Here is a 27,408-nt window from a genome sequence, read left to right on the forward strand (position 1 = left end):
ATAATCACAGAATTATTATTATTATTTTATATAAAATTTCAGATTGGCTCTTAATTTATTATTTAAAAATATTTGGGCGAAATACTTTGGAAGTTACTACGTCATCGGGCACTTAGAAGGAGAAAAACCGGTGGTGGAGATGGAAGTTGTGGTAAAATTAATTGTCCATCTTTAATTTAACAAATTATACCGAAATATTTTACTTAAAAATTGTTTTAAATTATTATTACTTCTGAATTTTAATATGATAGACTATTTGGTTCAGAAAGAAAATAGACATGGTTACTTACATTATATAATATACCGGTACGAGATACTACATTATACCATATTATGTAAAGACACTACATGCAAGCAAGTACATGTGTTTACATACCTATGCACCGGTACATACGCATGGTGGCTCAAAAGTGTTAACCATTCTAAAGCTTAAATTGTTGCTTTATTCAAATACATTAGTACTTATGAAAGCTGCTAAAATTCTTCTGTTTAATACAACTCTTTGAATGCTTTGGTATACTTGCAAATTGCTGACTTGTGAAAAAATATATAATTATATAACTTTTTGCCACCCTGTATATATACATACGATATTGCTACGGAGTTTTATGGTATTATTTTTAGACCTGTTTGAAAATATCACTTGAAAATTATAAACTTGGCATATGTTGAAAACAATAAAATAAATGTAACAGTTTTTTTTCCAATTTTTAAAGTAATTCAACATTTATATGATAAAAAAGTAAAAAAAGTAATTGTTTTTATTAAAACTATCTTATTAAAAGAGTCGTTAATGGAAAATATAATTATCGTATCGACTGGCAGGTAGGCCCGGCGTTGCTCGGGCGAGACGTAACGATGCGCGGAGATCGAGATTATTGCGTTACGGCGGAACCTCTGTCGACGAACTCGATTCGTTCCGCGACTCCGTTCGTTAACCGAAGCGATTTTTCCCGTAGAAATTAATGGGAATATAATTTATCCGTTCTTGCCTCCGAAATTTTTATGATTTTATTTGTAAAATAAAGTAGGGTTTTCTTTGATGAAAATGTAGGAAAATGTAGTATCTGTATCCTCACGGCAACAAACGTGTAAACTTTATTTAATAAAATAGCACTGTACATACCTTTGTTTGTTGTAGTCGGTGGCAGAGGAGTGGAGATGTACGGAGCTTAATGCTTAGAAGGGGAATCCTGCTCCAAAAAAATAACGGGTGGCACTTCGTCGGGAGATTCTTTGAGTCGAGGTCTCTTTTGGTGAGGAACGAGAAATTGATCTAAAGTTGATTGTCTTACTCTTTTAATCGAAATTTTTCTCGAATGCGATAGGGGATTGTCGTTTTTATTGCCACGGTCACTTTTCTCTTTCTTGGATGCCGTATTGTTGAAATATATAAATTGCAAAACTGAAAAAAGTTTATCGCAAACGCTCGGAAAAGTGATGCTTAACTTGTTCGTGCCCGACGGCAACTAAAATTTGACACGAAAAACCGTTATGTTCGTTATCCGAATTTTGTCCGTTATCCGAGACGAAATTATTGCAAAATAAAAATTTGTTAACGGATTTGATTGTTAGGCGTGGCGTTTGTTAACCGAGTTTCTGCCGTATAGCCAATCTTGCCCGTTTTCTCAGAATGCAAGAATTAGGTTCCCCTGTTTCCAGACTAATTAGAGAATTTTTAGATGGGTCTAAAAATATGTTTGATTTTCTGCAAAAACACAAAAAACTGCATCTGCTCCTGTAAATCTTGCACGCCGCTTTCTCTTAACACTTCTGTTGTTAACACTTTTGTTGTTAAGGACACTTCTTTCGTCCCCACTTGATACCCTACTAAAATGCAGTTAAAAATAAAAAATTGCATATAGAATTAGTACAGTAGAAGCTGAGTTCTTTAGGATAAGCCTTAATCCTCTCCCTCTCCCCATGAGGGGAATTTCGAAAAATCCCTTCTTAGTGTATGTTCTCAAGACATATCTTAACTGTGTACCAAATTTCAACTTTCAACTCCTAACCGTTTGGGCTCTGTGGCTTATTATTATTATTATTTTATTTCGACATGATTTACATCGGAGTAAAAAATACCTTGTCTCGTAACCCACAGGAAAGAAGGTATCTGTTTCCACCCCTTTACTGCATTAGATGCACTTTAAGTGCAAGTAGTTCCTCTTCTCCTCCCTCTTCTTAAAAGGTTTCCAGATGAGCATTGTGTACTAGTCTCAACAGTTGTATTGGGTAACTCCAGATTAACTGATGAATGATGCATATCTGATAATTGCTGTGTGTCTTGGTATTGCTGCATATTATGCTTGAGTGGATCTGGTGTGTTGACCAAAAAGATAGTATTATCAAGCACTCTACTGAGTATAAGGGATGTGTGTATGGCTGCCTGTTTCTGAAGAATGCTGATGTCAATGTTGGATTCTAATTGATCTATGTATTTCTTTATGTTTTTGCTACTATTTCCTGTTGCTCCTATTACTATTGGGATGACAGTCGTCTGTGTATTCCATAGACAGCTAACTTCAAATTTCAAAAGATGATATTTACTTAATTTTTCAATTTCTTTAGCACCAATGTTGTAATCTGATGGTACAGTTACACCTATTAAGAATGTTTTATTGCAATTTTTATCAACATAAATTAAATTTGGTCTATTGTGAGATACAATGACATCAGTTTGGACAGGCATTTCCCATAAGATCTTGGCCGTACCATTTTCTTTAACTTGCGGCTGGATTAATTTTACCTTCCACCATTGGTTAGGAACTTCTATTTTATGTTTTTGGGCCAGGCACCAGTAGACGTACTGGACAAGGTTATTATGACGTTTTACGTAACAAGTCCCCGCCAATTTTTCACATCCTGATATAATGTGCTGTGTGGTCTCGTCTTTGGTTGTACAAAGGCGACATTTCCCATCTAGTGGTTCCTTTAATATGTCACGTTGATATTGTCGTGTCATTACAGCCTGGTCCTGAATAGCAAATATTAATGATTCAACTCTTGGGGCTATTTGTTGTATTTTAATCCATTCAAATGCAAGCTCTCTGTCTATATTGCCCTGATCCAGTACCCTTTTAGGGAATTGACTGTGTAATTGTTTGCTTCTCCATACATCATTATGCCGTTTTATTATTGATGTTTTAATTTCTTCATCTGTATGTGTATTTCCTCGTGGTAGATGTAATTCACCTTCTATCTCTTGTGCTTCTTTTATTATTTATCCCTACCTATATCATGCTTTACTATTACTTTAATCAGATGATCCTCTTTTAGGTATTGGTTGTATTTAACTATTTGTGCTTTATACATGTACTCTATATTTAATGGTCCTGTTTCTCCCTGGTTTACTGGCAAATACAACCTTTCTACTTTTGCTTTTTGCTGATGTGCTTTTTTAATTGCTAGTAGCTTTCGAGTTTTAACATCTATTTTCTTTAGGTCACTATTTTTATAGTTGATTATACCGAATGAGTAAAGTAAGACTGGGATAGCATACGTATTTATACCTTTTATTAGATAACGTGAGTTAAGGTGTGTGTTTAAAAGTTTTTTAATCCTTCTAAAGTATTCTTTTGTTATCTGTTCCTTAATAATAATATGCTCTATTTTTCCTGATTCATGCACTCCTAAATATTTGTATCTATCACCTATTGCAAGTTGGTCAAAAGTTTCTCCATTCAGTAGTATATGTCCTTCTCCAACTGCACTGCTTCTGCGTCCCGCAATTATTACTTTGCATTTATCCAGTCCAAACGCCATCCCTATATCACTTGTAAAAATCTCGATGCTATCCAATAATACTTTTAGGTTATTTCTACTATTTGCATAAACCTTAAGGCCATCCATATATAAAACATGATTAACCCAGATACTATTTTTCAGTTTATAGCCTTTTCCTTCATACTTTCTATTAAAGTTTTAGTAGTATGAATGAAAGCGGATTTATAGCCAAGCAGAACAAGAGTGGAAAGAGAGAATCGCCCTGGAATATCCCTTGTCTTATGTAGATCGGTTGAGTAGTGATTGAATCTTGGGAGCCACGTGCAGTCATGATCACTCCCCATGTAGGCATAGTCATTTGAAGGAATCTTTTAACAATAGATGGGCAGTTATAGATATCAAGAATTTTAAGGAGCCATTCGTGCAATATACTATCGTAGGCTTTTTGGTAGTCTATCCATGCCATACTCAGATTTCTTTGAGATTGGTGTGCATCCTCCAATATTGCTTTATTGACCATTAAGTGATCTTTACAACCCCTGGCTCTATGATGACATCATCATTGTTCTTCTGCTATTATGCCATTCTCATGGCAGTGGCCATAAAGTACAGTACATTAGCTAGTATGGCGGTAAGTAATTTGTACATACTTGGCAGGCACGACGCTATAGGCCTCCAGTTATTTGGTTCTTCAAAGTTTTCATTTTTGGGTATAAGTATGACTTTACCTGTAGTCAGTGGTGATATTCGAAATAGTTAACAAAGGGTTCGCTAGCAGAAAATTTTTCCCTGACAATCACCGACAAACGAAATGGAAGTTTTGGCTAGAAATAAATACAATACCTTTTCTTGTGATATATCTAATAATCAGTGGCATATTTGGAACATAACAAGTCCTGGGCGAAGACCAGGTAACAATAGTATATTAGTGCTGTCGACTTTTTTTTTCTTTTCTTTTTTTTTTGCAGAGAAATTTTTCACCCCGAATGGCACTGCTGATAATAGACAGATTCCATCATCTCTCGAAATACGATATTCTTTTTATTTCGCTGTCCATAGCCCGACACGTGTTCCACAGCCATCTTGTATTATCTCGCGCGCGTGAGATTGTGGGATCTCTCTTATGACTGGATCTAGTTTCAAGAACTCTCTTGAATCGATCGCGATTAAACCTCGTTCTGGTCGAGATTGAAATGGTCGAAAGAGATCGCACCAAGACATAGTCCCCGACCTTGCTCACAATCTAGATTGAAATGCTCCGTGCAAGCGGGGTATAAGGCTCTAGTTTAGTAGTATTACAGGGTATAATACGTATATTTTAATATATTTTTTAAAAAAAAAACAAAACCACTGAGAAATGTTCAGTGTGTTTAACAAGGTTTGGAAAACTGAAAATTTTAACAACGGGTTCGGCCGAACCTGTGCGAACCCGCTGAATATCACCACTGCCTGTAGTGAACTAATCTTCTAACATCTCTGTTCCTGAGACTATATTTGTAAATAATACAGCAAAGTATTTGTGAACGCTAGTCAAATACTTAATGTAGTAATTTTGAATTTTGTCTATTCCCTGTAATTTCCAGTTCATTAATTTTTGTATAGCAAATTTTACTTGGTCTTCTGTAATCTCTTCTACTTCTACTGCTTTAACCTCACTTGATGCTGTTTCTATTCCTTTAATCCAATTTGTTTTTTTATTATATTGTTTAGGATTAGATAACACTGATGTCCAGAATTCTTCTACTTTTTCTTTACTTTGTATTTTGATATTCTTAGTAGTGTTGCTTCCCAAACTTCTGTACAACCTATGCTCGTTTTCTTTAAAAAGTCTGTTCTGTTCCTTTTTTGTGTTCATTTCATCATATCTTTTAATTCTTCCTGCTAGAGCTTTGACTTTTTGTTTGATAGTTTCTATTATATTATTCTGATCATTTTCAGTTTGGATATTGTATTTTATATAGAGATTTTTCCTAATTTTTCTTATTCTATGTGTGTCAATTTCTCTTTTTCTCTCCACTAGTTGTGCTAGTTCTTTCCTAAAATTATCTATTTTAGTTTGTATTCTTTTTTTCCAAACTGGGACACATTTTGATTTTATAGTCACTGTAGATATGTATGGCGTTTGATTATTGCTTTCTATTAAAGTTTTAGCAGTTGCATATATTATATCATTTATTTCATGCAGACTGTTATTAGTAATTAATAAATTAGGTAGATATTTGTTGAGGATATTTAGATTTTCTATGAAACGTCTATTTATTTTTGCTTTAGGTAGAAGTAACCGTTCCTCAAATGAGATTTCTTTCGTTTCAGCCAGTATTCGAAGGAATTGCAAGACTATAGGTTCTTGATCCTCATCTACTGCAATGTTTCATGTCCGCTGGTCTATATTTTCTACATAATCTGGTATGGGTTGTATATCATACAGGTTGTCGTGCACTGTAGTTGTTCGAGCATTCTCAGGTTCCGCAATCACTGTTGTAATCAGTTCTGTAGGTGTAATTTCTTCTGCTTGTGTTTGTATACGGTTAAGTAGTTCTTGTGATGCTACATTCTGTTTAATTATTTTGCAAGCTTGAGTTGACAAAGTATTTCCATTAAATTTATGGAATTTAGGGTTGTTAGGGTTCCTGTTAATAAAAAGTGTGTCCAATCTGCTCATATATCCGGGTCCTTCTGATCTTGCTTTAAAATAACAGAACATAAGTTCTTCTAGTTCTTCTGTTGACCACTTGCATCTTCTATCTTTACTTAGTGTATTACTCTTGGTCATTGCTGATGAGCCAGCAGTGTCTGTGGACAAAGCCCTACTCTGCAGAGCGTCATTTGCTCCCTCTCCTCTTCGTTGATCGGCTGTAATCTCTTCAGGTCCCCCCAACTCTTGCCCGCCTGCTCAGCAGAGAGCCACTGACGGCTTGCATGCTGTCACATCCAGCGTCAGCTCCAAACGTGCCCTGGCGATCACCCCCAGGCAGTGGCCCTATATGTTCAATATTATTACTAGTCTCCATATTGTTGGATTACCTTTACCCTGTTAGCCGCATAAGAATCACTATTATGCATTGCCCGCCCCCCACGTGGTCTGATGTTTGACACAGACATAGAATAGGGTTTTGGGGGGCTATTATTATTATTATTATGTTGGGTGTAGTGGGTTATACTCAGTTGACACTGTGTGGCTGTGTACTACTATTGTTTTGGTTGCTATGCTGGACCAGAGTCAAGGCATAGCAACCAAAACAAAACTAAAATTAAATAAGTGTGTCAGTGTCAGTATTCAGGAATTTCCTAACAATATGGCATGTATTCAATATTGTGGCCATCTGTAGTGTGATATATGTATTTCTATTCAAATGTAATGTTCCCAGGCTTTTGTGTAGTGTGTGTGCTATCACACCTGTACAGGAGAGAACGACAGGTACAATAAGCACTCTATCCATCCTCCACACATACCTTATTTCCTGGGCGAGTTCTATGTACTTGCTGATTTTTCCAGTGAATGTGTTTTGTACATTATGAGTGTTTGGAATGGCTATGTCTATAATGTATGTGATTTTATTGTGTTTGTCAATGAGTGTGATGTCTGGTCTGTTGTGATAAATTGTTTTATCTGTGATTATGGCTCTGTCGTAGTACATTTTGTGCATGTTGTTTTCCAATATTGTCTGTGGAATATACTTGTAGTATGGTTTGTGAATGTCTAATAATTTGTGTTTCTTTGCAAGTCCTTGGTGTATTATATTTGCTACTTGATTGTGTCTATGTAAATGATCTGTCTGTGCCAAGAGCTTGCAACCAGAAGTGATGTGTTGTACAGTTTCTGGCATGATGTGACATTTTCTGCATGTGTCATTTGTGAGTGTTGTATCTTTGAGTATGTGTTTTCTGCAGTTTTTAGTATTTATGGCCTGATCCTGTATGGCAATCATGAATCCTTCCGTCTCCCCAAAGAGGCATCCCCAAACTAACTAGCTGTTTGACGCAGTTTTGTCAACAAAATCCTGGGCCAGGTTGTAAGGATGCTTGCCATGGAGTGCCTTTTGAGTCCATGATTGCTTAATGGTGTCTATGCTTTTTATATGTTGTGTCGTGTCCATATGTTGTGAGTGTAAATTTAATGGTGTGTTATTTGAGTCTGCTAGAGTTACTGCTTTATGTAACTGTGATCTAATAAAATTTAAAAGTAAATACGACTTAATCAAAGATGAAATCTTTGTATTCTGTCTTGTCTTTTTGCCGTTTACACCATTCGTAGTTCTTTAGTGCTTCACAAAATCTTGGAGATGACGTTTCCTTTGAGGCTACTGCTTCTGCAGAAAAATGTAAAACCAGGTAAAACGTCATCTGGTGTTAAAACCACAATCACAAAATTACATTTGCTCATAATACTGTAATTTTGTGATTGTGGTTTTAACACCAGATGACGTTTTACCTGGTTTTACATTTTTCTGCAGAGGCAGTAACCTCAAAGGAAAGGTCGTCTTTGAGATTTTGTGAAGTGCTAAAGGACTACGGATGGTGTAAACGGCAAAAAGAAAAAACAGAATACAGAGATTTCATCTTTGATTAAGTCGTATTTACTTTTAAATTTTATTAGATGTAAATAATGCCGACCACGTAAAATTGTAACTGTGATGTTTCTTGTTTTCTGTGGAAAAACTCTCGCAGTGACTGAATTTGTTTGTAGTGAAGGTTAATTATGTCAATCAGGCCACATCCACCATGTTTACGTGAAAGGGTTAGTCTTTCTATGGGATTTAGGGTGATGTTGTTTATGCTTAGTAAGTGTTGTTCTTGTTTTCCTTTGGAGTTGCTTGAGATCTGTGTGAGTCCAATGTATAACTCCAAAAGAGTATGTAAGTACTAGGATGACATATATGTGTTTATTGCTTTAACTGTGTGTTTTGTATTTAACTCTCTTCTGAGAATAGCATTTAACCTAGTTTGGTATTCTTTAATTAATCTTTGCTTTATTTGTGCATGTTCTGTTGTTGTTTTGTTGTTGTTGTTATCATCATCATCATCATCATCATCATCATCATCATCATCATCATCAACCCAATCTCGATTATATATATATAGATTCATTTACATTTAACACTATATGTTTGATATTTTATAGAATTAATAAATATTATTTGAGAAGTTTCTTGTACATTAATAAGTACTTTCAGTTTACAAAGGATTGCCATTTTGTTACATCACCAATAGTTAATTTGAATATGTGCTGTTCAATATGTTCTGTTTGGTACTTATCATAAGAAATTTTCTGAGAATGCCTTAGAAATACAAAATCTGAAGTACATATACCTGTACTGTTAAATTTATTATTATATTATTTTAAATAAGTCTATGTATATATAAATTCTATTTTACAAATTAAAATGATAAAAGAGTGCACATATAATGTCGAAATAATTAAAATGATATATACACTGGTGTTCAAAATTAAGAGAATTTGCACATTTTGTCAATTTTGACAAAAAGTAATGAACGGAAAGTACAAATTATGTCACCGAATAAGAATGTAAATTTTTAGTGTTAAATATATAAGCTTATGTGTGGATGCAGGCAGAACCTCAATGGTGGAGGGCATGAAAAGCACGTGTGATGGCTTTGTCTGCAATTACTTTGCTTGTACTTCTTGGTGACATTCGTTGTTTTTCTTGCAAGAGTTGGTTCGGTATCATAAGCAATCGGGTAAAATGGGTCTTGATGACGGAAGAGAACAATGGATAGATTGGAGGCAGGGCAAGTGCAGGTTGCAACAGAGCTTAATGTAATGTCTGGTGTCGTCTGCAATTTGTGGAAACAGTTTAAGGACCGTATTGAGAATGCCTAGGCAAGGTCGTCTGAGAGTTGTGACAGCTAATGAAGATCGTTATTTGGCACTTTCAGCCAGGCGCCACAGTTTCGTAGCTATCGTGAGCTGCATGTTGCCACTGGAACCTGAGTTTCAAGGGTTACTGTTTCCCAGAAGCTTTGTGAGAGAGGGCTTTATGCCAGAAGACACTGTTTGTCCTGCTCACTTCAGCATACAAGAGAGTGCATTTAGCATGGTGCAGACAGCAATAACCTTAGACCAGACTTCAGAGGGTACAGTTCTCTTTACGGACAAGTTGTGATTCCACCTGGACACAGATTCTCGATGCACCTTTGTCCGGAGAGAATCTGGGACTCAATTCCTTTCTTCCAACATCCGAGAAAGGGACAGCAATTGCAGTGGAGGTGTCATGACCTGAGCAGGCATTATGTTGGACACAGGCTCCCTGACTGCGGAGAGATATACAGATGAGACCTTACAGCCTTATGTTCAAGTTTTCAGGGGTGCAGTTGACCCTCAGTTCATTTTTATGGATGACAATGCTTGTTCACATAACGGTCATCTGGTCGACAATTATCTTGAAAGTAAGGATATTTGCCAGATAGATTGGCCAACCAAGTCTCCAGACCTAAATCGTATTGAATATGTCTGAGATTCTCTTTGGAGGACAAGAACTACTTAGGAGTTGAAAAGTGCATTGCTGAGGAAATGGGACCAGCTGCCATAGGAACTTATAAGCTGCCTCATTTCCAGTATGACATAGTGATGTGAGAGGTGAGCATACCCCGTATTAGAGTCATTTTATGTTTGATCTTGCAATATAGGTTTCGGACATTCCTGTGCCGACGAGCCTTACTGACGACCATGAGTGCATACCGTAACTATTGTGTAGTCTGCGTAGAGTTAAATACTTTTGTTATGTATCCACACCAAATTTCATTAAAATGCATCCATTAGTTTTCCAGAAATTCAACAAAATGTGCAAATTCTCTTAATTTTGAACACCAGTGTAAATAGCTCTGTAAATATTATAACATTTTTACATATTTTTAGGTAGTTTGCTATATTTAAAGAATACAGTAATACCCCGAACTTATGCAATAGGTGGGACCGAGCGATAACCGCGTAAGCCAGGGTATAATTTCGCATATAAATACATACAAATTATTTTTAATTGGGGCCAGAGACTAAAGAAAACAATAATTTAGAAAAAAATGTTTAATTAAATTTTAGATAATACATATGTATAACAAATTATATTATTAAAATCGTAAACTGAAGTTATTTTGATGTAGAAGGCTTCATAAAATCTAACAAATTCGTCTGACGGCTAAAAGATTTTTTTCTCCCGCAAAATTTCCTCGTAGCATGCTAATCATTTTTTTATTTCTCGTTTTGTAGAAGGAATGTGCTCTTCGTTGGAGTCTATATTTTCTAAAGTTTGTAACCCCTTTTCAATTGAACTGAGGCCTTCTGTCAAGTTTTCACAGCTTCGAGAATTTTTTCTTTACCTTTTATAGTTGTTCTGATTGTCGATTCCGGTAGATCAAACTTCTTTGTCAATTCACATATTTTCATTTTTGTATCGAAGTTTTTAATAATGTTAACCTTACATTCCAAAGATAAAGTTTTTCTTTTCTTGTTTGATGCAGAAGAATCAGTTCTACTTCGTTTGGATGACCTAGTAGAGTCTTTCAAGTCTCTGTAGATATAACAAACACAGAAATAAAATAACACAAAATAAATTGTAGCTGTGTCGATTCCGTGCGACACGTCCAAACATGTAAGTTGAACAATAGTGTGGGAGGAGTGAGTAATCAAGAGTTGCATGGCGCTCAAACAAAAGACGAATCGACGAGATTTGAAAATTGCGTAAGTTGAGGTATTACTGTACTTATTTTTAAATTTATATAGCAAACTACCTAAAAAATATGTTTTCATAAAAATTCAATTTTAAATTATATATAGTAATTATAGACTATATAACAAGTAGTTTAAAATATACATTTTTCAACAGGTATATTTAAAATATGGGAGAAAATTTTAACAACAGATTTCAAGAATTTATATATCATGCTTTACATTACTGTGCCTTTGAGAAGCTTCACCATTTTGAAAAGAAAGGGAAGCTTTATGTATTTAAAATTTTTGTCATATATTAAGATTCAAAATGTAAGTAAAAGTTTTAACACTTTTATTCATATGATTTTAATAAGATAATTGTACTAATGACCATATTCCAGCTGAATTGGAAAGTATATGAACTTAGGGTAAATGTTTTGTTTGCCAAGAATTACTTATTGTAGAAATACCTCTTATACATTCTTTTATTTCTTAATCATCAATGTTTGTAGTACAGTACAGTAGAGAGTTGTTAATCGGAATCAATTGGGGACTGGGGTTGTTCGGATTAGTGATTTGTTCCGATTACCGATTATGTACGAAAAAATACATTAACCTGTCCGATGTTCAAATTTTTCTCCGTTGCGTGTCGCTTTGTGTTGAATTTTCGTCGATTTTAAGCCTAACGAAAATTTTTATAATAATAATCAAGGCTATCATATCATTAAAAGTTATTTCTTCATTTTGTACAAACAAAATAAATATATTGAAGAATATAAAAACATGAAAATTATACTTTAGAAGTAAATCTAGTATCAAAAACGTTCAATTTGGCACAACACAGTCCGACTGAAAATCGTTCTGATTACTGGGGTTCCAATTACTGGGGTTCCGATTAATGACTCTCTACTGTACATAAAAATTGCATTTTTACATATTTACTGCAGTCACATAGCTGAACAATTATTTGTTAAAGGCATGTTATAAAAGTTTCATTAATTCATTAATTAGATTACATTTATAAGAATGCAACTTTCATGTTTTTCAGATAATTTCCTTATGCTTATATATGAATATATCTTACTATATGTTAAAGACTAATATTTAATATGTTAAGAATAATATGGTTAATAAATAACCGTTGAAAGAGAGAAAGTTGTAAAATTATACTCATTTAATTTATTGAGTTTTTATAACAAATTTAAAATTCAAAAATAAACTGACACACACATATACAGGGTGGGCCAGCGAAAACGAAACGGCAGAGTGTTCGTGTTCGTCCAAGCAAAGCGCTCGGACAGGTCGATCTTTTGCTCGAGGGGACATCTTTTGCAATAAAGTTTTTGCGATTCTGAATATTAACTAAACAAACATTTTTTTTCGAAATAAATGTTTGTTTAGTTAATACAAAATAAATGAGTTTTTAAAATTTTTTGTTGTCTGTTGTATTCAGAATCGCAAAAACTTTATTGCAAAAGATGTCCCCTCGAGCAAAAGATCGACCTGTCCGAGCGCTTTGCTTGGACGAACACGAACACTCTGCCGTTTCGTTTTCGCTGGCCCACCCTGTATATGAAGCGTGCAATGCCATAATGTTGTAAATGCCAAAAAACAAACTTTTCAGGAGAGAGAAAAAACACTTTTTCTAATGAACAAACTTTAATCAAATGCTAGAAAAATTATTTTAACAATTTACACTTTGGAATAAAACATTGGGTTTAATTTCAAACACCTAAGTATGATGGTAAGGAAACAAAAAAAGTTTAAAAACAGGGTTAGAGCCATAACGTTGTAAATGCCAAAATTGTGCAAGGGCATAAAGTTGTAAATTGCAAAACCAATTGCAATCATAAAAGTAATGTTTCTACAGCTGAAAAACAGTTTTAAATACCAAAAACTTACATTTAAATTATTAAACACAATTTACGAATTCAATATCAATTTTAACATTAAAAACTAGTAATAATCTATTAGTGACTGCTTCCTGGCTTCAACAATGTTGGGCCCACAGTTTTGGTACTTGAACTGGGCTGTGATCTTTATCAATTGTAATATAATTATGATAAATAAAGGAAAATATAAACAATAAGGTATTAATTTAGTGTAATAAAAGTTAAAATGTATTTAAAAACTTCAAATTTGAAAGATTAATGGAAGTCCAAATATCATTTTGAAATATCAAATAATAAGGTGATACAGGTTAACTATTAATAAACTGGCATTCAGTTATCCAGTTCTGGATAAAAAACTCACTGCGTTACAAATTGGAACAACAAAATGATGTAAATGTAAACCGTAATATTTTACATGCCAAAAGTCATGTGGCTTGCACTTTGGCACTTAAAACGTTATGACTTGCACATAAATTCATCTTCGAAATATAGCCACTTAGAGTGCCACTATCGCCACAATGTTTTTTTGTAGGAAAAAACATTGCATTTAAAATTCATTTCTTCAATAAAACGTATTTTGAGAAAAATGGCATTTACAACCTTATGGCATTGCACGCTTCATATATGTAACTATTACAGTATGTGTTATGATGTTTCTATGATGGAAAATGACATTTTCCAATTAAAAAGATGAATTTGTTACATTATAATTTAGTTACATATCTAATATATTTTATTTATATGTTAACAACTTATAACTAAAAAATTAAATGAGAACACATACATCTGAAATATATAGAATTAATTTACATTTTATTTTTTTTAAATTTAATTTAATTAAAAATTCAAGCTTGTAAAATTATTATTATTTGTCTTCTTATAGTATGCTGCTAAAATACCCAATTTGGCTACAAGTACAAAAAACAAATTAGTATCATCTGTTACAGTGTCATCTCCTGAAGTTTTGGGAAATGAACCTTCTGAAATCTTTGTTCATGAAGAAAATGATTCTGTTGTAGACACTGCCACTGAGAAGCAAAATCCTATAATAAGCAAGCAAACATCTGATAATTCTAGAGCAATAAATAAGAAATCTAATATTACATTTTCTTTAGGAAAAGATATTTATAAAGAACTTAGCTATATAATTAATAGTGTTGACTCAAAACCTCTTATATTTATTTCAAAACATAAGAAAATTATTGATTTAGAAAAAGTATCAAAGAATAGTTTCCTTCAAAATAATGGTTGTGTTTTATCGACAACTGAAGATACCTATTCTTTAGAATATGATAATTTATTAAAGAAGAATGATTTGAAACGGAAGTTAACTCTTGTTAATGCCTTAAATCCAAATGTTCTAGAATGGCAGGAACAAGTATTGACTTTGAAACGGCTTCCTCACTATTATATGAAATTATCAAAGATACGTTTAACAGGTAAAATTTATTATTAATAATTGTAGATGCTATAATTTTTAGTAAATATTTTTATAGATGAATATATTGGAAAGAACTAAGTTTTTAGCATATCTTGTGTTGTATCTGCATATACAAAAAAAACTTTGTACAGCATGTTATTTTAATCCATCTCTAAGATATCTTTCAATAATATTGAACAGAAAAATTTTGTATACTTATACAGTAAGACTCCACTTAATGCGGAGGATGTGTTCCTAGACAGCAAAGCGCTAAACGAAAGTCTTAAATGAGGTCATTTTAACATAGGGAAATAGGGATAGGGGAACACGCGACCAAAAATAAACAAATTTTACTTTAATTTTAAGTTATTTTTATATTAATTTGTATAATAATATATGTTAAATAACACATAAACATATGCACTCAGAAATGTAAAGTTTGTTTTTTGTGATGAAGGTCCTGACTTTTCTGAAATTCTTGTTTTTTGCAATAAAGTCGGAAAGTTTCATTTGTCACTTTTTTCTTTCCTTAAGCAAATATTGGTAGCAGAAGATCGCATCCAAAAGGCCTCGTTTTTGCTTTTGCATTCCTTTTAAAATCTGGATCATTCGCTACAATTTGATCGATGATTTCAGTTATCATTATCAATCTTTTACTAAGGAAATCTGTAGAGAAATTTTTTGGGTTCTTCATGTTTCTATTTTCCAGTTCTATGTGAATTTTTTGTTCTGCCAGTTCTTAAAGGTTGTCGTTGGTAAGACTCTCACCAGAAACCTGCAGTAACTCCTCAATATCCTGCTTGTCTACATCTCCTAGTCCTTGTTGTATTGATTAGGTTGACCAAAGTCAACCTAATCGATACAGAGATAGGCTCTTCTCGTTGAGAATTCTTGAATACCTTCAGCCATAACTTCTTCTACACTTTGTTCGTGCATTTATCAGTTAATTCTTGCCAAGCAAATCTGATATTGCCTATGGCATTCACGATGTTATATTTTTTCCAAAATTGCACCAAACAAACATAGATTTAAAGAAAGTGAACCTTTTTTCCACCTTTTTCTGATTGGTTCGTGTTCGTAAATAATCGTATTATATACGAATCAATGAAATGCTGCAATAATTTAAATCAGCATAAATTTTGAGCTTTTTTAAGGCTTTGAGCAGACCGTGTTATATTGAATCAGCGTTAAGTGGGGTCTTACTGTAATTATTTTATATTAGTAAAGTATTATTATAACTGAGGATTTTACATAAAAATTATTCATGTTGATAATACATGAAAAAATGTTATGAGCAGTTGAAAAAAGCATGTGCAACAAAAAAATGCTTGGAGTCATTTCTGACAAATAATACCTCAGGCAGTACAATGGTAATAACCTTTGGCTTGTATAACAGCATTTATACAATCATTTATCATAACAACAAGAGTCAGGCATTCATTTGGAATAATTTCATCTCAGATTTGCTTGACTTTTTCCTTTAAACCATCCACACTTCCTTGAGGATATTTTCTCAATGTTTTTTTTAATTCTACTCTACATTTTTTCCTGAAGGGAAAGGTTGAGCCTGCTTGATGGCCATTTTAATGTGTTAATATTTATTATATTAGGCCAGATAAGCCTTGGTGGTTTTATATGGCATCTTGCACCATCCTGCTGGAAAATAGAATATCTATTGTAATTCTTCTAATGATGGTAATAAGTTTTCCTCAAGGATTTGTTGGTATTTTGCTGCATTTACTGATTCCTCAATGAAATGCAAATCTCCCACACCTTGGGCTGACATGCAACCCCAAACAGTAACACTTGCTGCGAATTTTACAGTGCACTGCAGATGCCTCTTTTACAGTGCCTCTTCTTGCTTTCTAATGACTTTTTTCCTATTGCTTCCAATGCAGACTTCAAACTTCGTCTCATCACTAAAAACAATCTGCTTTCATTGCTGTTGTGTCCAGCATTGGTGCTCTTTGGCCCACTTCAATTGATTTTTTATTTGTGTTTTTGTGAAACATTTGCCATTGTCTAAGAAAAGAAATCACATATCATAACTGTTAACTAAAAATAATAATATTTTCTTATCTGATAAAAGCTGTAGCCAAGTTTGTATAAATGGATATGACGTGTGGGCAAGCAAAAGTTCAGTGGGAGCCGAAATGTAGGTTTTGCAAAATGTATTGGAGTCGCAGTTCTGTACTGTCCTGGCAGATAGTATGGTAAGGCATGCGATTTTATTATATAATATAAATATAATATAAAACAAATATTGAATTTTTTTGATAAACATATTTTCACAAAATTATAAAAATAAAATTGTAAAAATAATAATAAAAAACAGAAATTAACACTTTCAGCAAGAGCCGCATGTAAGTCAAAAAGAGCCGCATTTGCCCATGTCTGGGATATGACAAGTTTCTTTTGTAACTTTCACTGTCTTTATTCCATTCGTTCACTAATTCACCAGGTCCGCCAGTGGCCAAGCGGTCTTCATTCTCTGAACACTGGGAGTTTGATCGTGGGTTCATGCCTCATTCGGACAGGCTGGCCACGTGGAGTTTTCCGGGTTTTCTTCACGTCTGTAATGCCTAAATAGGGGCCAGTTTCCCTTAAAAAGACTCAGAAAGGCATTCCTCCTAGGCATATCATCCAAGTGTTGCATTGCCGTAACTTAACTAAACAAACACTACTTCACCGAGTGATGCCCCTCAAGTTTTCAAAATTATTTTATGAAGGTGCTTGTGGTCAGTCGTTGTTTCTGGCCTTCTAGTGGATTTTTCTGGATGAATTTTACCAGTTTTCCAATATTTTGAAACAATACCCCATACTGTGGAATTACCAAGTTTTAATTCTTTTGCAGTTTTTCTTAAGGATTTGCCCTCTCTATGGAGGATGATAATTATTTCATGTACTATCCACCTTTCTTTCAGCAACTGTAACTAATTATATCAACACACCTGAATTTTTGCCGAGCATAAAATTATTTTATTTCTCAAATGTTTTCAACCTGTGTATTATAGGCCATCTCAGGCTTAAGATTATGGTTCCAAAATGGAACAAAACGTTTTTTTGAATAAGTTTCATTTTAAATTTAAAGATTTGGAACAATTGTGTGTATGAAAAAATAAATAAATACAATAAATAAATAACAGTAAAAATAAAATAAAATAGCATAAATAAATAAATAACCACTGTATACAATGATAAGTATAACTATTACAAGTTTTAAGGGCTTTTAATTCCCATACTTTTTTCTATCATGTACAGTACAGTACTTCCATGCTGTTGGAAACACATTAGCATCCTTGGCATTTAGGCAATGGTTTTTTATTTTACTTTTATGTATTTCCATCTTTTCCATTTTTAATGCTGTGGTTGGAGATTGGATCATTTTAATGATTTTTGCCTCATCCCATTTTACATTGATATGAATTGGGGGAGTCGTGGACGGTGTTGGTGATTTTTCATGCGAGGCTAGAAGTGACGTTTTATCGTAGTATTGTGGATAGTAATTTAATATGGTGTATCAGAAAGTTCACGAATACGCAAATATTTTAAGAATAAGTTTAATAAGGTGCTTATTGCAAATTGCGGGGATAGAGTCTAACCCTGGGCCTTTGGCTAGATCTCCTCAGGAGATTGATCGTGCAGATATGCAAAGTAAGAGGCGTGGAAGACCCCGGAAAGGTAGTGCGAAAGAATTAGAGAGAGGAGATGAGTTATTGAATCTGATGCAGGGTGAACAAGATCAAATTGTAGAAACCCCTTCTATAACTAAAAGTGGGATAGTGAGAGATTCAAACAAGAACGAACTAGAATTACCTGACTGTTTGCCTGATAGTTTGGTCAGAGTGTCAGGCGGAGATGATAAATCTATTGTGAAAATTATATTAAGTTCTATCTATGAGAGAAACTCGATTTTGCGAGAGTTTTGGAAAAAGAGGTCAAAATTGTCAGGTACAGGAAAGGGAAAGCTTCTATTTATAGCAGATCTATGTAAGAGATCCAGGATCAGAAGGAAAAAATTAACTTTAATGATAAGTCAAGAAAAAGCAAAGGGACATAAAATAAAGGTTAGAGACGATTACTTCATAAAAGATGGTAATATCTTTACGTATGATTTAAATTTGGAAGAAGTAATTCAGATTAAATATTTTTTATGAGTCGCCAGACTGTTGATAGAGAGAGGCGTGAGCAGGAGAGGTTGGAATTTGATGTTAAGAAACTGACTAATATTAAGGAAAATTGTAATCTCCACCAGAAGAGTTCATTAAACCCGTTTCCTCTAGACCAAGTAGAGGAGAATAGTCAGGCTATCCTAAACAAAATTAGCATAAGCTTTTGGAATATCCAAGGTCTATTTAAAAAAATCTATAAAGACCCTGTTAAACAGTTTTTACAATCGCATGAAGTAATGGGATTCACAGAGACTTGGATACCAGATATAAATAAGATAGGGAAGAGACCCCTAGAAGATAAGTTTTGGATTCTATATAGTAATGCTCAAAAGCCACAAAAATTTGGTCGGCCAGCTGGGGGTTTGTTACTATTAATTAAGAAATCATTTGGTCAACTAGTGCAAACACATATTACTTCCAGTTTTATATTCGCCTTGGTGGAATTAAACCAGAGGCTACAATTGTTGTGGGGAGAAGCGAGATTGGGAATCATTTTAGTATGTATATCCCCATCGTCAGCTGCTCTAGGGCATATTGAAGAGATACAAGAAAAAATCAACCAATGGTTAATATATTCCAACCTTTGGGTGTTAGGTGGAGATTTCAATGGACATATAGGCGACAAACTGGATTCGATATATAAAGGAAAAAGTTTGAGAATTGTCAATGCGAGGATATCGAAGGATAGAGTGTCGAACAATAATGGAGAAGTACTGTTAAATTTTACACGTGAAAATAATTTCTTTATGCTAAATGGGAGATTTACCGGAGATATTCCAGCGGAATATACGTTTATAAGCCACACTGGCAAGTCAGTCATAGATTACATCATTTGTTCAGAGGAGTTGCTTAGTAGGTGTATAAAGTTGTCGATTCTTGACCTTGATCACTCAGATCATTTTCCAGTACAGTTGTTGTTGTCCGGAGATAGTCAAAGAGTGGATTTCTACCAGAACAAACTACAGAAACATAAAGAAGCAGGATCGTTTGGAAATAGAAGGTTTGATAAACAGAAATTGTCAGAAGATTTGCCAAAAAAATTTGAGGAGATATTAGTCCAAGAATCACTCCACAGACCGATTGATAATTATGAGAATCTAATTGCGATAATAGATGCGTGTCGTGTAAAGTATAGGCAGGGATGTGAACCACGGAGATTTAAACAGATTTGGTATGACAATAGATGTTATTATTACAAGATAAGGAAACAAAAGAGTTTAGCTCAGTTTAGGAAAACAAATCAAGAAGCAGCCTGGAAGAAATATGTACAGAACAAAAGATGGTACAGGAATTTTTTGAAGGCAAAAAAGAAAAGATATTTATCCGAACTTAACGATAGGCTGATAGAAGCTAAGGACTCGAAAGTATTCTGGGATATCATAAATGATTTTCGTCGACCTATTGGTTATTTACGAGAGCCAAGTTGTGTACCGTTCACTAGTTGGCTCCAGTATTTTGAAGGGTTCTCAGCCGATTATCGTAACAAAATGGATCAAGTTTATGTGGAAGAATCTTATACTGAGGTAAAAACTAGTGAAGAAGTGTTTAGTGTCCAGGAATTACAAAGTTGCGTTGCGAAACTTAAAGTGAAATCAGCACCAGGTATAAATAATATTCCTAATAAATTAATAAAAAGTTTACCAGTATCTATACTTAGTTATCTTGCAAGACAATATAATGGCTTTTATTCAAGAGTAGTAGTTCCAGTTGACTGGAACAAAGTAATATTCTTCATGTTATACAAGAAAGGGGAAAGGTTAATACCTGGCAATTACCGTCCCATTGCATTATTACCGACGTTTCGTAAGCTGTTTACATCAGTGCTGCTTTCCAGGTTTATTGCATGGATTGATAGAGAAAATCTTAGGAATCCCACGCAGTTTGCCTTTGTCAAAAAAGGTGGGACTCAGTTAGCTCTATTTGTGTTAATGGCCATTGTACAAATTCAGCTGTATAAGAAGAGACAGAAAGTTTTCGCCTTATTCCTAGATATAGAGAAGGCATATGATGCAGTAAATATTAAAAACCTTCAAAATAAAATGCGATACTATCAAGCGGAGACTTTAATGGTAGAAATGATAGGATTGTTATTTGGAAGCTATGAAGCGACTATTAGACAAGATGACACGCAGTGGGCGCCGTTTAGGATAGATCGTGGGCTGTTACAGGGTGACCCATGGTCCCCCCACCTCTTTAATTTTTATACTTTTGATTTAAATAACAGTTTTGAAAGGGAAGAGGATGGATTCTTGATTGAAGAAAATATAGTTCACTCCATTGTCTATGCAGATGATATTGTGATAATCGCCCCCACTGCTGCTGCTCTACGGAGGAAAATTCAGCAAACAATGTTATATTTTAATAAATTAAAATTGAATATTAATCCGAAGAAATCGGCTATCATGGTGTTTAGAAATGGTTCTAAGCTTTCAAAGAGGAACATGTCATTTTATATTAATAAAGAGGAATTAAAAATAGTCAATGAAATAAAGTTTTTAGGGGTAATCTTAACCCCTATGTTGTCCTTTGAAAAACAAGTCAAGATGTCACTGGTCAAGGCAAATAAGTTAATAGGAAGTATAGGAATGTTATTTTCAAAAATTAAATTAAAAAACACCCAAACGCAATTTAAATTGTTTAATTCAATAATTGTAAATGCAACAAGCTATGCAGCCCCAATTTGGTGTTTGCCAAAATATCAGAAGTTAGAGGCGATCCAAAATAAGTTCATACGGAGAGTATTTTTACTGGACTATAAAATTCCTGGAAGTATACTAAGATTAGAGTTGAATAGATTCAGAATGACGTCAATGCTGGTTAAGAGATGCGTAAAATTTTTAATGAAGGTGAGAGACAGTGGGCAGCTGTTATTTAGTCTTTTGAACCAATTATATCGGAAATCATTACGAACAGAATCGAGAAAGAACTGGGTAAGTCACCTGACTAGAGTAATTAATAATTTTGGATTTTCGATGGGCCCGTTTATACACCTTCCGGAGATTAGTGAAGATTTATTTAAACGGCTTACTAGAAATGTATTGGAGAATTCATTGATACTTGATGTGGAGGATATCCGGACACGAAAGATGCCAAATTTATATAATATAATACTGGACTACCCTAATATTAGTAATTATATGTTGCTTAATCTCCCCTTTGGTGTTAAGAGGTTCTTCGTCCAGCTTCGCCTTAATAATGATGTAATAACGATTGAAAACAAAATTTATATCTATTCTAAAATTGTATGTCCGAGGTGTTTAGAAAACTTCTCTAAATTTCATCTGGTCTGTGGATGCGAAAAAGCAATAGACCTAAGACAAAGTTTCGATTTAAATATTTTAAATGAGTGCTCCTCGGAAAAAGAAATGTATAATTTTTTTCATGTGGCTAAGTTGAAATCTATTTATAACTTGTATAATTTTGTTAAAAAATTTGTAACTATATAACTGTTTATTTAATGAATGTTGAACATAACTCCCCTTGTAACAGGTCAAGACCTATTACAAATAAAGATGGATTGATTGATTGATTTTACATTGATGTACAGTACATGAAATAATTAAGTAATTATTTCATGTACATCAACACTTAGTCATACCAGGTGCCATTTTCATTAAACAAATACACCTCATTAATGTTAATAAGAAAAATATGCAAGTATCACATTTCAGCTCATTTACACATTGAGGAATAGATCATTTAATGTACTGTTTGAGGTATTATTTGTCAGAAATGGCTTTGTCCAAGCTTTTTTTTGTTTTTTTTGAACACACGTGCTGTTTTCAACTGCTCATAACTTTTTTCTATATATTATCAACCTGAAAATTTTTTTATGTAAAATCTTCAGTTATAATAAAAGTTTACTAATATAAATTAATTATAAGTGTACAAAATTTTTCTGTTTGATATCATTAAAGGATAAGCTAGAGATTGATTAAAATAATATTCTGTCAGAGGTTTTTTTGTCAGGGTCGTATAACCTAAAAATTTATTGATGGTTTTTTTACAATTCTTAAACAGATAATTTATTTAAATTTATCATACTTTCTTGTATAGTTTATAAGTTTTTGAGTATTTTCAACATAAATTATTTGCATTAAATTAGCAGAAATATAAAATTTCAGTTTAAGTAGGTCTATTTTATTAATTGCCTTCCAGTCACTTTATTTGGATAATTCAACTTAATTCTTATTTATTTTGATAGTATTTTTGGTTAAGTTGAAGGATTAAAATGCATTTGTTTTGTTTTGATTTAGAGATAGTTAGTTTATAGAAAATATATTGAAATATATTTATTAATGCTTCTTGTACAGAATAGTTAATAAATGTGAAAAAATGACTATTGAATTCAGTGGACAATTTAATTAGAGGTGTATGCCAATGTTATTTTTTTTCTTAATAATATACATGTTAATAAGTTGTTAAAATAATCATCATATGTAGAACATTATTAAACCTTCATTATTTAGATATTACATGAACGATCAATATTTAAAAATTTTTAAGTAAAAGAATTATTTTGTGGATCTATTACATCATATATTTAAATACAAATGTTTTCCAAACTCTCCATCCCAGAAACACCTATATTGAAATTAACAGAACAGAATGCAAATCTCTTAATTTTGGATTTTGAGTCAAACTTAGGAGATTAAATTTTATTCTATGTGAAATTATATGTGAGACTGCGGATTTTAGCGGGAAAATTTGTGTAAATGAAAGAAAACTTTCATTTTTTTGTTCAAGAATTTTGTAAACAATCGCCAGTAGAAAAAAACCTCCTCACAGAGAAATGGAGCAGAGGTCTCCAGTAACTATCAACAGTTAGGTGGGAAAGTTGACACTTAGCTGTCAAGAATTCGCAAGTCGTCGTCAACAACCGACCGCTTCCCACACTAACTCTATAAAAGCTCGTGCCGCCAGAAACGTAGCGCGCTCGCATAAGAAGTTATTATTGTACTTGTGTCTGTCTCCATGCTCAGGAACGAAGTCCCGTTGGAGAAGACCTACAGCAACTCTTCCACATCGTCGGCGACTGCCATTCATCGAATTATATCGTCCAATCTCACACCAAGAGGTATTTTGTTAGGACCTTTGTAAACTCTCTCTCCCGCAATGGCAATAGGCTTAGCTCATAGCCACCCGTTTGTTTAGAGCTTGTTGAGCTATATATCTACTTGCATATAACCGCATAGTATCGTAGAATAGTTTGTAATCACCTTGTATGTTGTACTAGTTATTCAATAAATGGTTTATTTGTTAACCTGTCTCCTGTCAATCCAAGACGCCTGTTGACTTACCGACGACCTCCCCACTCACTTTTTGCCCTCCTAGCCATCCGAAACGACAAAGAGATCGGGTTTTGCCAACCCGTGCAGTGTAAGTGGTCGGCGAGCGTTAACCCCTGACCCTCTGCATATCTCACATATATATATTATGGATATCAGATTTATATTCTGTCATATCTTAATGTCTATGGATATATACTATAAAATAATAACTGTACTATAGACAACTATAGTTTGTTATAAATATAGATATTGTCTATTGTCTCCATGCAAAAAAGGCTGAAATTTTTCATTTATATTAGATACCATTATTATTTGAATGATTTTAGTTCTCATTCTCATGCTTATATTCAAATCTATATACATTTTGGTTTGAAATATAATTTTAATAATAGAAGGAAAATGTGTTTTAGATTAATTTTCTCATATTTTAAAAGAATGAAAATTCAAAATATTATGCAATGATTTATTTTGTTTATGGAAATTATTGTTTTCATTCAGTTTTTAAAATATGGTAACTTTTAATGCTTATTAGGTTTAGTGGTTATAACAACTTTAGCTGGTTACATCATGGCACCTAATCCAATAGATGTTTCTACAGCATCGATTATGATTATAGGAACTGGATTAACATCTTGTGCTGCTAATGCAATAAATCAAGTATGTCATTAATATTTAAGATTATGTAAAATTTTATTTCAGTTCTTTAAATTAAAATATTTCTCTTTCTTAGTTTCTTGAAATTCCATATGATTCACAAATGGCTAGAACAAAACATAGAGTCCTTGTGAAAAGTCTTATCAGGTTTGTTAAAAGATATAAGTATAACTTAGTGTATTATATAATTCTTATATACTATGTAAATTTTTTTATAGCCCTCTTCATGCTGTATCATTTGCTACAATCAGTGCAATATGTGGATTATTTCTTCTTTATTCCGGAATAAATGAGTTGACAGCAGCACTTGGTGCAATAAATTTAGTTCTTTATACATCAGTATATACACCTTTGAAAAGATACAGCATCCTTAATACTTGGGTAGGATCCATTGTTGGAGCAATACCACCTGTGATGGGATGGGCTGCTTGCACTGGAAGTATAGATCCAGGTAAAACAGTTATTTTTTTTTTTTTTAATTTTATAGATAATTGTTGTAATGATAAAAATATTCTTATCAGAAAGTAATTATTGAAAGATGATTGATTACTCATTAAATCCTATAATGCCAATTAAACTAAAGTATATAGTTTATTCTATAGCTTAAGCTAAAAATATTAGCTATAGCCTTGGACGTTTGCCATTGCATTTGTTTTTCCAAAAATGGAGCAAAACTATATTTCTGTATTTCCTAAATATTATATGAAAAATATTTGTTTATCATTATATTATTATATGCATTAATCTTAATTTAGAAATTATTTTTTTTCTATATTTCCTTAGGTGCTCTTATAATGGCTGCAATCCTTTACTCTTGGCAATTTCCTCACTTTAATGCGTTGTCTTGGAATCTTAGACAAGATTATTCACGTGCCGGATATCGCATGATGTCCGTAACAAATCCGGATCTATGCCGTCGAACTGCCCTTCGCCACAGTTGTGCAATAGTATTGTATTCCCTAGCGGCACCATATTTTGATCTCACCACCTGGACTTTTGCCGTAGATTCATTACCACTAAATTTATATCTTGTATACAGTTCTTGGAAGTTTTATCAAGAAGCCGATAGTAATCATTCGAGGAAACTATTTCGATTAAGTTTAATTCATTTACCTGGTTTAATTTTATTGATGTTTATAAGTAAAAAGTTTGTTAGAAAGGATGAAAAAGATGCAAGATAAGAGATTTTTGGATATTTTGTTTTAGTTGCAAGAAACTGTTGGAATAGTGATTCACAATTTTTATTGTATATATTCATGTACATATTAAATAATGATTAAAAGATATTTGGATTTTATTAAAATACTTTATTTATTTAATAATAATGGTATAGGAAAAGATATTTTAATAGGTTTATTTTTAACTAATTTTTTTTAAAGATAAATTTATCTGAAAAATTCTCACAGCGAAAAATCATGGACAAATTAACAGAGGATATGACGGGAAGTGCAATTGTTGAACCATCAAGATCTCCGTGGTCCTCGCCAGCATTATTGATTGAGAAATCTGATCTAAGTTATCGATAAAGTGACGAAGATAGACCCATACCCCTTACTGTTGATCCAGGAATCATTAAGCTTGTTAGGCAAGACTAAATATTCCGTAATGGACATGCTGAGCGGTTATTGGCAATTACCACCGAGCCCGGATTCAAAAAAGAAAACTGGCTTCAGTACTCCATCGGGGCATTATCAATTTAATTGCCTTGTGATGGGCCTTTGCAATGCAGCTGCAACATTCAAACATAGTGCAGATTTGGTGTTAAGTTGTCTTAAGAACAAAATATGTTTGGTATATGTGGATGATATTCTTGTGTTTAGTTCTGACTTTACCTCCCACTTAGAGAGGTTAGAACCAGTTTTCCAGAGATTAGCTAGGGCTGGCCTAAAATTTAAACCCAGGAAATGTCACTTTTTAAAGAGGCGGGTAAAATTTTTAGGACACGAGGTCTTCGAAGAGGGAATCTGACTGGATTCAAGAAAAATAGAATATGTTTGAGACTTCCCACTTCCAAGAAATGGACGAGATGTCAGGGCATTTTTAGGATTAACGAGTTACTATTGGAGGCATATATTGCTCAATACGGGAACATTTCAAAGCCCTTATCAGATTTATTGAAGAAGGACACAAAATTCTAATGGAATGAGGAACAGGAGTCCGCTTTCGAGAGGTTGAAGAAAATGTCGATATCCATTCCACTCCTGAGATCACCCAATTTTAGTCGACCTTTTGTTTTGGCAACTGATGCATCCAATGCAGCTATAGGCACAGTGAAGTTGCAGGAAGACGAAAGCGAAGAACTTCCTGTGGCATATGGGAGCCGATTGCTCAAAAACGTTGAGCGAAACTACAGCACAACTGAGAAGGAGTGCTAGCAATCATTTGGGCAATAAGACATTTTAGGCTATACTTGTATGGTAGGAAGTTTAAGATTATAATCGATCATAGACCCCTTAGATGGCTCATCAAGGTGAAAGATGAGAGTTCGGGGTTGAGTAGGTGGAATTTGGCATTGCAAGAATATCAGTTTGAGATTGTTTACTGCCTAGGGAAGGCTCACCAATCTCGATGCATTGAGTAGGATGCCAAT

The 27,408-nt window shown here is 33.5% G+C and overlaps 2 protein-coding genes across 2 annotated transcripts in view; one reads left to right on the forward strand and one right to left on the reverse strand.

The window, feature by feature from the left end:
• mah (mahogany) overlaps positions 1-27,408 on the reverse strand; it is a 353,681-nt gene that overhangs the window by 259,041 nt on the left and 67,232 nt on the right. The gene's annotated exons all lie outside the window — the stretch shown is intronic.
• On the forward strand, positions 129-26,121 carry Cox10 (Cytochrome c oxidase assembly factor 10). The gene is made up of 7 exons (XM_067272352.1): positions 129-151; positions 11,565-11,719; positions 14,165-14,720; positions 24,697-24,821; positions 24,895-24,965; positions 25,037-25,269; positions 25,602-26,121. The coding sequence occupies exons 2-7, from the start codon at positions 11,621-11,623 to the stop codon at positions 25,997-25,999; spliced, it is 1,482 nt and encodes a 493-aa protein (XP_067128453.1). The 5' UTR covers positions 129-151; positions 11,565-11,620; the 3' UTR covers positions 26,000-26,121.

This window comes from Centruroides vittatus, unplaced genomic scaffold (genome assembly GCF_030686945.1).
Source record: "Centruroides vittatus isolate TY-2023 unplaced genomic scaffold, ASM3068694v2 contig_436, whole genome shotgun sequence".
Taxonomy (NCBI): domain Eukaryota; kingdom Metazoa; phylum Arthropoda; class Arachnida; order Scorpiones; family Buthidae; genus Centruroides; species Centruroides vittatus.